Consider the following 11,929-nt stretch of genomic DNA (forward strand, 5'->3'; position numbering starts at 1 on the left):
GGAAAATCAAACAGTGTGACATCCTGGCAGCCAAGTTCCTAGTGATATTCAAAAAATCTTCTTAAATAGATAGGTATGGAAGAAAATGTCTACTTTAGCATGACCTTCATCACTATCGTCATTATCAGACAGCTCTATGGGTAGGTCAGAGGGCTTTCAAAAAGGAAAAGTATATATTTCACCACTATCTTCATCGTTGTGTACCATTATCACACAGCTCTGAGAGAATGGAATGTTTATTACATGAAATGATGCCAAAAGGCATTTAATACAGCTAGCAATGCATATCATATAAGACAGAAAAAAATGAATCAAGGTAGTAGAAACTAAGTGTGAAAAGTATACTCGTAACAAATATCACTGGCTTTCAGAGGCAGGAAGAGAAAGGGGACAGATATTTACTGAGTAACCCTGTGTACAGTAATACATGCAGTTATGTGTATAATAATTTATGTGTAGACTAACTCAGATCTGCTAAATGTCATTCATTAGTAAACAGGGATTTACTATGAAGTGCCCCAAAAGAAAAAAGAAAGGGAACTTCTCTTAGAGGGTTCAACTGTAGGAATACCTCATGTTGAATCAGAGGCTCTAAGGCTACATTAAGCATAATTTCTCAAAGAAATGTTCCTCAGAACGTTGGTTCTTATTGAATATTAACAGATGGTTGATGAGAAAAGAAAAAAGGATATAAACCTTTGAAAACCATGTTCTGTCCGTATACTAGTACTTTCTAATGTGTATCACTAATTCTTCAAGATATGAATATGGGTTTCAGGATAAAAAGAGTTTCATGGTAAAGGGAGCTTGGGAAATGGGGTAAGTAAACACTATTTTCTGCATTCCCACTAGTGGGTTAGGAGATAGGGTGGGCAAGATGTAGCCGTGCCAATTTCTGAATCAGTCTCCTTTCTCCATCTCCAATACTACCAACCACCAAGATCAAGTGCCATTACAGCTCACCCAGACCACTGCAACAGCCTCCCACTTGTCTCCCTTTTCCCTCCTTTTCTTCCTTATGATCCATTCTTCATATAATTCAAATACTGTGCTGCTAAACCTCTGCTTAAAACCCTTCAATGTCTTTTCATACTCAGAATAAAGTCTAAATTCTTTTCCCAGGCCTATAAGGGCCCTATGTAATATGTCTTCTGCTCACTCCTGCAAGCTCATCTTCATTGGGAAGCTCCGGCCACACTGCTCTTCCTTCAGTGCCTTAAGCACACCAAGCTTGTCTGTACTTCAACTCTTGATGCTGCCTTTCCCTCTGTCTGGGATGCCCTTCCTCCATCACCAGTTGGCTGGCTCCTTCTTATTATTCAGGCGAAAACTGGAATGATTTATCATTACCTAATAATTCTTTCAGTTTTCTTTATTCTCACACTAAAACATATACCCCATGAAAGCAAGGGCTTTGCCTCTCTTGTTCATAACCTGTTCCTCCAGTATCTAAAACAGTACCTGGCTCAGAGTACTAATTGTATATATATATTGACATGTATATAATATATAAAATAAATATATATTTTGTTACAAATGTATAAATTTTCATTATAAATAAATTATATATACAAATAATCATACATATAAAGGAATAATTATATATATGTTTTTTGAACGAAGACATAATCTGAATAAATGGAAACATAGATAATCCAAATGGAAGCTGGCTTCCAGGAGATGGCCACTCTGACTTTCCTCCTACCTCTGTGGCCTCTCCTTTCCAGTCTTCTTTGCTGGTTCCTCCTGATCTCTTCATCCCTAAGTGCTAGAGTTTCTCAGAGCATGAGAAACTAAAATACTAAATTCCAGAGGAGTAAATGCTTTGGGAAGGTAGGGAGGTTAGATCAGGTTTAGACTCTCTTCATAAGGAATAAAGTGGATTTACAAACTAGCGGTCAAATTATCTCATAATACTAGATGAAGTTATCATGCTGCCCTCTGTGTAACAGGACTAATACCTTACAGCACTCACCAGTTAGCTGTGCCATATCAAACTGCCTCTGAATGTGGTTCTATTTCAGGAGACAAAATGGGCCTTAAATAGAGCACTACTTGTAATACTGGAGTTTACTCCAGAGTAGATTAGTTTCAGGAAGATAGAAAGACACAAAAACTAACAGCAAGAGAAAGAAAAGTTTCCATTCTGTACTTTGAAATGCATTACAGGTTATGCTTTAATAAACTGTATTCTAAAGAACTGTTAACATTGCAGCAAAAAACGTATTCTCTTACCTTCTGCATAGACTTCATCATGATCCTCTATTTGCTCAGGTGTTTCCAAATCTATGATATGGCTCCAAAGCCTTCTGGATAAATCAGAATTTCTAGCAGAGAATGCTTTTGAAACTGCAAATTCTGAGGCTTTCTCCACCCTCTTTAATATAACAGAAAAAAGAAATCCATTAAGATGACAACAACTTTGTCCAGGGCTAAAGAATTTTTCTCCTGCTCATGAAACTGATTTTCTACCAACTACTAAAATACTTCCATTTTTCCATTTTTGAAGGAACTCTAAGGTGTAAACACCCCAAATAATTTCATTTTTTAAACATGAAATTAACTACAATATTTTGCCAAATTTTAACAGGTATTCACAATGCTTATATTTGAACAAAAGATTATTTAGACTGTAGATAATTTTTGTTTAGAGCATTAGTGATGGGATCCTGACACCTGGATATTTTATTTCAAATAAAAAATAGAATATTTTATTAGCTCCAACGCCACTAGGATTTGCATATGAATATGAACCAGAGGCAGAGTAGCTATACTTCCTTAAATTACTACCCCTGAAATGAACCTCCCATCATATGTTAAACAAACTATAGGCTCAATAAAATTGGGATAGAACCACTGAACGGTAGTCATCCAGAATGTTTTAATTCAACAGTAAAACGTGGCCCAATTCATGGGATTGGTGGAGCTGGGCAAACTGTGTTCATATTTTCATTTATCTGCACAACAAAAAATAATTTATTTTACAACTAAATCCCTGACTTTCCCCCTCCCCACAGACTTGCTTTCCTCCACACCTGGTAGTAACAATTCCACTTTTTTAGTTTTCAGGATGAAAACCCTGTAGTCCTTCTTGAACATAGTCTCTCCCTCTTACCCCACATCCAATTGGTCAGGAAATCTGTTGACTCTATTTTCAAACTATATCCAGGATCTGACCCCTTCTGGTCACCTCTACTGCTATCACCTGGTCCAAGGCACTGCAATTTCCTGACAGGTTTTCTGTGATAGTCTCCCATCACAGCAGATAGTCCCTTTAAAATGAAAGCCATATGGGGCGCCTGGGTGGCGCAGTCGGTTGGGCGTCCGACTTCAGCCAGGTCACGATCTCGCGGTCCGTGAGTTCGAGCCCCGCGTCGGGCTCTGGGCTGCTGGCTCAGAGCCTGGAGCCTGTTTCCGATTCTGTGTCTCCCTCTCTCTCTGCCCCTCCCCCGTTCATGCTCTCTCTCTGTCCCAAAAATAAATAAACGTTGAAAAAAAAAAAAAAAAAAAAAATGAAAGCCATAACATAACTCCACTCAAAACTCTTAAATTGTTCTTGGGGCGCCTGGGCGGCTCAGTCGGTTGAGCATCTGACTTCAGCTTGGGTCGTGATCTCGCGGTTTGTGGGTTCGAGCTCCACATCAGGCTCTGTGCTGACAGCTCGGAGCCTGGAGCCTGCTGTGGATTCTGTGTCTCCCTCACTTTCTGCCCCTCCCCCACTCGTGCTCGCTCTGAAATAAATATTAACATTAAAAAAAAAACCAACCTCTTCAATTGTTCTGTATTTTACTCAGAATAAAAGTCAAAGTCCTTCCAATGTGCTTCATGGTCCTGTACCATGAGGCCCTTGGTGAACTCTCCAACCTTCTTGTTTGCTACATCCCATTGCTCACTCAACCTCAGCCACAGTGATGTACTGGTTCATTCCTCTTTACATATGCCAAGCATGGTCCCACCTCAGGGCCTTTGCACTTGTTTCCCCTCTGCTGAACTGCTCTCCCTCGATAGCCAAACAACTCTTTCCCTTGCCTCCTGAAGTCTTTACTCAAATATCACCTTCATCCTAAGTCCTTCTCGAACTACACTACATGAAAGGAAGGTAACCACCCTCCTTGTGGCTCTCCCTATTCTCCTTCTCTGCTCTTTCTCTGTAGCACTTATGACCTTATATTTTACCATTTATTGTCTCCCCTAAGTAGAATGTGAGCAGACATTTTTGTCCTTTTCATGCATGAAACCCCCAGTACATGTAACAGATGCCCCATAAATGTTTGTTGAAAAAAGGAATACATGCAGGATTTATTTTAAAAAGCTAAACTTTCCCAAAGTTTATATTGTTGCCTGACCTATTTTGGAAATGATTTTTCCTCTTGCTCTTCATGGAAAAACTGGTAGTACCTCTGCCAAAATTTGCCAGGGACTTTACCTTTTAAATTCTCAAGGATTTCATATATTAAGTTTGAATTAGAAACAGAGGAATAAAACTGAAAAGCCAAAGGTAATTTGAAAAAGATGTGGAAAATAGAACACACAGGAAAAGATAGGAATCAGAAGAAAACACGATCTAATCAGGGTTAAAATAAAGAAAATATCATTCACTCATTATGAGGTCACTCGGGAGAGATCTGTTTCCCACATTATTTCTTGGTCTCTGATGTGCCCAAATTTATGATGGTATATATGCCATTCAGTAGACGGTCACAATTCGCTGGGCATATAGTCCTTCCCTTTAAGGTTTTAACATTCTAAGACAGCATGATGAATTTCACATATTCTGTAGGTGTGTATATGCTATATACATATATATGTAAATAATGTGCAAATAAAATAGATCAACTTTCAGTTTTTAAACCAACATTCACAAACAAAAAGTAAACAAACCCAGATCGTAGACTCAGTTCCTCAGGCTATGAATGAAAGAAAGAACTCTGTATGGTATGTCATCTCATGTGAGTTAGAATTTGTACAGATTCTTATCAAAGGAGCTAGAGAACTTGGAGATAGGGAAGACTGATTTGGGTACTAAAGAAGGGCACAGACCGATAACTTACAAGGAAGGGAGTAAAGAGAAATGTCTGCTCAGCTCTGACAAAGCAAGTGTTTGGGATATCACTTAAAATGAAAATTTGGGGAAAAAATAGATGATACTAAGGATTAGAGATTGTCTGTATTCCTTGTTTAAAATATTACATCTTTACCATTTCTTTCAAAATAAATATGTGAGAAATGGAAGAGGTTTATCTTAAGTTATATTTCACTAAAACAAACAGTGTCAACTTAACAACTTATTCTTTAAGTAAGTTGGTTGAAGGATTGAAGGCGAGCTTTGTTCCTACTACCTTAGTGGATGTTAAGGGGAAAACAAAACTAAAAGTGACTTTTCAGAGAGTTCACTTTGATCTACCTACCTATCTATTTATTGTTTCATATGCCATGTGTGCAAGAAAAAACTCATAGTTCTAAAGTAATGCAGGGTGATTACATAGAAAACCTGAAAACCTGAACAGAGTTACTTGAATAGTAAAGTTACTCAGTAATTATGTTACATGCAAGTATATAATTTGCAAAGGAACTATCTCAATTATTCCCATGATCTTATAAATGCTCAATATGAGCTCCTCATGTCCCACAGCACACATCAATCCCATTGTCCACCCAATGGCAGAAACAACAGCTACAATGGACTCCAATTTCCTCAACGTTGGGAGGTACAAGCACAAGGTTCTTAATATACCCTCAAGTGCAAACTGCATGTTTATATATAATAGTTTCAGGAGTAAGATATTTTTGAAACTGCCCAATTCTTTTTTCATCACTCTGTATATAAGCAAATGCTTGATGCTGTTTCTGTTGTGTATGAATGCCAAAATAATTCCAAAGAAAAAGTATTAGATAAAATGGGATTAGGTGGTTGAGGTGGGTGAGGGGAAGCTATTCACTGAGAGGTGCATCTCAAGCTGAGCTTTAAGGGAAGGATCTGGATCGACCCTCCCCCCCCCCCCCCATACACACCAGAGAGGAATGATATTCCAGGCTGTTGGGGGGGGGGGGGAGATCAGTGTAAGTCAAAGTGAAGGTAAGATAGATGGGAAGGAGACCAGCCTGACAGGAGTCACACAGAGTATCAGCAAAGGGGCTGTTACAGGTTGACTGATACTACAGGTAGATTGACAGAGAGACTTAAACACCCATCTAGAATTTACAGAGTTTCATTGGATGGCATGCAGAATCACTGAAGGTTCAAGAATAGAGAATCAATGAAAATGTTTAGAAAGCTTAAGTATCAAAGTAACAGAATGCACAGGAGTAAAAAGATGAGTCGGTGTATCAAATCAGGATGAGGATAAATTATAAATCATAGTGAACTGTTGGCATTTTGGGTGAGCTCCCCTAGAACTCACAGTTCTACTCAAGCATCTGCCTGATTCTAAGTGACTTCAACATCTCTGAGGAAGACTCACCAACATTTCAGCCTCAGGGTTTGCTTGATCTATATTCCAATGGCCTTCCCCTCAATTGTACTTCAGCAACCTACCGACATGGTCATCCTGCACTACATCACGGAGAATTTTCCACTGTTCAGCCCCAAAGCTGATAACCCCTTTCCCCTCATCAGCCTCCTGTCCATTGGCCTCTTTTGCTCCCCCTCCTCCACTAGATTGGTGTAGCACCTAAACAAGTCCTTAGTCACTATATGTCTTCTCCTCCCAACTTAGGAGTCCTTTAAAAGGTCCTCTCCTTCCTACTCTGCATGGATATTCAGCTACTGTCTTACATGAGCCTCAAATCTCTTGTATCTTTGTCTCTCCAATGAGAAGTTTTAAGTCTGGATCAATCTGATCTGTCAATTTTTGGTATCACATAAGATTTTAGTTACCTGCTTTAGCCAAGTCCCCAGTGCTGCCCGGTGATCTTTTCTGTTCTGAAGAAAGCCCTTTCTCAAACTTCACTATGCTCCACACCCTTTCCAGATACCTCTTCCCCCTTCTTCCACGTAACAAGGTCTAAGCTGATTTTGAGACGGTGGTCCACTTAAGGGGATTTGAAGTCTTAGGTCCGGAGGTTGTAACTGTTTAGGGTACATCCAGAGTTGGGATACAGTAGGGAACAAAATTAGAGAAGAAGACAGGAATGAACAGAAAAATAACAGAAGCAAGAGAAGACTGTTACAAAAAGATAAGGACAGGATTTCTAGAATAAAAAAAGTGATAACTGTATCAAACAAATCTTACAAAGTTTGAGAATGAAGAAAATAACAGAGGATTGATCAGGAAGTCATTTATAAGAACCATTTCTGTGGTGAGAAACAGACACAGGGAGGGAAATTACTGTAGACACCAGAGGATAATAAAAATGAAAGGGCAGGGAGTCTAGGCTATACACCCAAAGACACTAGGTAACAACAAGATGTACCACAATCAGAATGGAATGCAGGGTCAAGTAAGGACTTACTGGGGGGTTTTCCTGAGATGGAAGATTTGAGGGCATAACTGAGACAGAGTTACTGCACAAGTTTTAGAAGAATGATAAAAGATCTAACTGATGAAGCCGTCAACCGCATAAAAGAGGAAAATGGTGTAGAAAGTCAGAGCACAATTTTATCCTTCTGTGTCACTTAAATCTTCCCCTCTGGAGGAGACGGTAACTAAATGTGCAACTAAGCCCTGCAGGGGTCTGGCACTGAACTCTCAGCACTGACATGTAAACTAAGTAAGCCTAGTATGAGGCTGAGGAGTGGGCTTCCCAGAGGCTAGCCTCCACAATGGCAGGTCCATTTTAGCTGTCTTCTAAGTAAGACCTTCTGCAGGAGCCAGCAGGCCTTCTCTGGCCCATCTATATTAGTGTCCCCCACCACATGTTTCCATTACATCTTTAATTCTCCCAACAGTTTTAAGTAAGTTGTTTAACCCCTGCTGGACTATTAACTCTGGGAAGGCAGAGAGTACCTGCCCCAAGCACTATTTCATCTTCAGTGTCCAACAGAGTGCACTGGTATCTAGAAGGCACTTCATAAATACGGTCTGGATAAATAACATTGATTACATCTAGCCTAGGTTCCATCTGGCCTGGTGCTCATAATGCCTGTCAATTTAGGTAAGTAATAGCTCTTCAAAATACTAACAGGCAGAATGATATTTTCCCAGGAAAATGCTGCATAACTTTGAAACATATGCTGCACAAATGAATTGCGTATGGCAAGTTGCCAAGCTGACACTCAGAGGCAGGCACCTGAAGTAGTTTAATGGTACTTTCAACTTAAATGGTACTTGCATTCAAAAATATACATTTCAGGCCTGGAAGAGTGCTCAGAAAGTTACCTAATCCAATCCCCTCATCATAGAATGCTCAAACATATTCTTCATTAGTCTAACATCAAGTGGCCTTTTAGAATCCACTTGAATACCTCCATTGATAGAAAATACGTCTCTTTGGGGTGCCTGGGTGGCTCAGTCGGTTGAGCCTCTGACTTTTGTTCAGGTCATGATCTCCCGGTTCGTGGGTTCGAGCCCCATGTTGGACTCTGTGCTGACAGCTGGGAGCCTGGAGCCTGCTTTGGATTCTGTGTCTCCCTCTCTGCCCCTCCCCTGCTCATGCTCTGTCTCTGTCCCTCTCTCAAAAATAAATAAACATTAAAAAACAAAAAAGAAAACACATCTCTTTAGGAGAATGCCCTCTCCATGTTTGGATCCCTCCAGTCATTAGAAAATTCTTATGATGCATGCATAGCTTTCACCTAATTCATTGGTCCCATAGGTCAATGTAACTACAGGACGGTCTTTCCAATATCTTAGGAAGGCTGCCACATCCTCTCTTACAGCTTCTCCTCTCCTGCTCCTTTAATCTTCTTCACGTGATCCTCACAGCATTTGAAAGAATATGTCTAGGGGCGCCTGGGTGGCGCAGTCGGTTAAGCGTCCGACTTCGGCCAGGTCACGATCTCGCGGTCCGTGAGTTCGAGCCCCGCGTCGGGCTCTGGGCTGATGGCTCAGAGCCTGGAGCCTGTTTCCGATTCTGTGTCTCCCTCTCTCTCTGCCCCTCCCCCGTTCATGCTCTGTCTCTCTCTGTCCCAAAAATAAATAAACGTTGAAAAAAAAAAAAAAAAGAATATGTCTATATTCATTTTCTTGTCATTCACACTTTCATGAGAAGCAACAGAATGAAAAAAAATACTAAAGAATATAAAACTAAAGCAACAGGGGTGCCTGGGTGGCTCAGTCAGTTAAGCATCCGACTTTGGCTCAGGTTGTGATCTCACGGCTTGTGAGTTTGGGCCCTACATCAGGCTCTGTGCTGACAGCTTAAAGCCTGGAGCCTGCTTTGAATTCTGTGTCTCCCTCTCTCTCTGCTCCTCCCCCACTCATGCTCTCTCTCTCTCTCTCCTTCAAAAATAAATAAAAACATTAAAAAATTTTTAAAAAAACACAACTAAGGCAACGTAGTTAACATGAGAATAAAAACTGCAAAATGGAGATTAGTATTCCTTTCCATCTGATTATGTCTGACTCTTAACTCTCTTCCTATCTTAACTGTGCAATATCCTTACCTTAATCCAGTGCTCCACATTGTCAGGGTCAAAGGCAGGCTGTAGATAATATATACAGAATATTAATACACAGCAATAACTTTATCAACTTTGCCTTTTTAATCTATCCTTCTGACTAAAGCATATGGAAAAGTGTCCTTTTTCTTTCCTCAAGGCATTTCATTAGCAAGTTAAGCAAGAAAAGAACACAGAGATGGTCAGAGGAAAAAACACGGAGCCTTCTCTGGGACATCTTCTGTTTTTGTCTCCTGCCTAGGCCCACCTGGAGATTCTGATTTAATTGGTCTGGAGTAGGCCCCAGGTGTCAGTATTTTTTTTTTTTTAAAGGTCTCCAGAACCAAAATAGAGAAATGATAGATATGATATTCCTTACAAAAACCCAAACAAGCGCCAATTCATGAGCCAAATCATTCAAATATCATGGAAGCAAATCTGCTTGGAGAAGGGTATGCCCCTTTCCCTGGGCCCCTCTTTTCAAGAATGACCTATAGCCAGGGGCTTTCCTATCTTACCTACAGCAGGAATATTATTTGGTCCAAAAAGAACTAGGGAGGGGAGGCGGTGCATATCATGAGGGATAAGCCATCTTCTACTGTTTTACAAAGCTGAAAATGAAGTAAAGATCACAAATATTTTTACCCATGTCAGTCAGGTATCAATATGAAATTAGAAACCAGACCAGTAAGACACTTCCTTTCTTCACTCTCTGTAACTCTTAGAAGCTTGTAGATTTCCCTCTAATAGTCACTTAACAAATAGAGGTAAGTATTTGCTTTGCTAATAATTCAGGTGGGTCTTTAAATAAAGAAGGGAATATCTCAACTAACATACTGTCACACAGAAGAAGGAAAGGTATAATACTCTCTCACATAATACGTCACCTTCACAGCACCTCAAGATAACTAATCAACGCAGCTGGACAACTGAGTGGCTTTTTCACTGCAACAAAGAGCTGATGCTATTAAAACAACTGAACCTCAAGAAGCTCTCGTGCTTTTACGTTTTTATCCTCCAGGCATTTACAATGAGCACTGGCAGCAAAAATCCTTCCTTTTTGGAGTCTTAAGAAATTGACCCAAATTTTTACCTTTCATCATCAAGTCTATACCAATACCTACTTGAGATCCAATCTATTGTGAAACTACTACATTACAATATGAGCAGACTCTGTTTCCAAGTCTAATGCTCCTACCTCCACCCTCCCGTATTCTGGGCAAGATATTCACCAAGTGGACTACGTCCGGTGCATTATTTAGCTAGTATATTTAAAATAAACTGCAAGCTCAATTGCCTAGAGCCCTAAGAAAGGTCACGTTGTCTATAGAATATATTTTTTTAAGAAAGTGTAACTTGAGGGTGAAAACAGCTGGTGAAACTGCTCAGGAGCTGAAAGCTGAGAAGCCACTCCATTTTAGTACTCTCACATTTAAAGCATTTATTTTTGTGACTGTTAAAAAGGTAGTCTGTGGACGGCACACACCGTGACTGTGACTTTGCACATGGCATTTGCGTATGCTTCAAGTTTAAAATGGGGTTATCAGTTATCCATGTCTTTGGATGCTAATGCATCCAAGGAGGTAACAGATATAAAAAGGAATTATTTTTCTGAATGTTGGTGAATTCAGAAATTTTTAAGTGAATCAAGTATTGGTCTGTCCAATATCCACTTGCATTCCTGAGTTCATTTTTGATAATTTATGTAAAATTAGAAGGGGAGGACTCTGAGGCGTAGGACTTAACGTGAAGACTTTCCCCTTCCAATACAGATCTAAAATTGGAACCCCTTTTTTTAAAACAATGAAATGTGTAGGAACTTCCCTAAAATTGTGGGCGTGGGAATGGGAGGCGAGGGAATTGGTGAATTCTCTTCACCCGGATGGGTGCTACCAGACCTCTCCGGTTTGTGAAAAGCATTTGATGGAAACAGTTCTTTCACCGTACTGCCCATCAAAGCCAAAAGGTACCTAGACCCCAAAGTTCATAGGCCCCCTTCCCCAGGGCAATGCTGGCTCCAGGGCAGTCAAGGCAAGGGGGAGCCAAGTAAGGATGCCCCTGGGGGAAGAAGGAGGAAGCGCAGCCCGGCTCGGCTGCCCACGGGGTCGGTCCCCGCACCCCCCAGAGCTCCCGATTGGGATGGATCACCTTGGGACTCGGCTTCCTGGTAAATTGTTTCCAGCGATTCGGCCCCGTCCTCTTCCTTGAAGAGGACACATCCTGGGGCGCCAGCAGCATTTTCCAGGTTCAGGCCCGGACCAAGGCAAAGCTGGAAAGACCGCTCCGTTGCCAAGGCTGCTTCCGGGTCGCCCTGGGAGTTGTAGTTCCTCCGCCCGCAAAGAAGGCAGGCGTGGGGCGCCGTCGAACTACCACTCCCAGGAGGCTGTGCGC

The 11,929-nt window shown here is 40.8% G+C and overlaps 1 protein-coding gene across 4 annotated transcripts in view; it reads right to left on the bottom strand.

Moving 5' to 3' along the window:
• The window catches only part of CCDC191 (coiled-coil domain containing 191), a 90,256-nt gene extending 78,456 nt beyond the window's left edge, over positions 1–11,800 (bottom strand). For 3 of the 4 annotated variants that reach the window (XM_045502093.1, XM_045502092.1, XM_045502091.1), the window contains exons 1-3: positions 11,687–11,800; positions 9,545–9,583; positions 2,236–2,377 (exon numbers count right to left, since the gene is read on the bottom strand). In XM_045502093.1, coding sequence (XP_045358049.1) covers positions 2,236–2,377; positions 9,545–9,583; positions 11,687–11,776 — 271 coding nt within the window. In that variant the 5' untranslated portion in view covers positions 11,777–11,800. Of the gene's footprint in view, positions 1–2,235; positions 2,378–9,544; positions 9,584–11,686 lie in introns of those variants that run through there. The other variant, XM_045502094.1, reaches the window with a different exon arrangement.
• Between the last annotated feature and the right edge of the window lie 129 nt (positions 11,801–11,929).

This window comes from Leopardus geoffroyi, chromosome C2 (genome assembly GCF_018350155.1).
Source record: "Leopardus geoffroyi isolate Oge1 chromosome C2, O.geoffroyi_Oge1_pat1.0, whole genome shotgun sequence".
Taxonomy (NCBI): Eukaryota; Metazoa; Chordata; class Mammalia; order Carnivora; family Felidae; genus Leopardus; species Leopardus geoffroyi.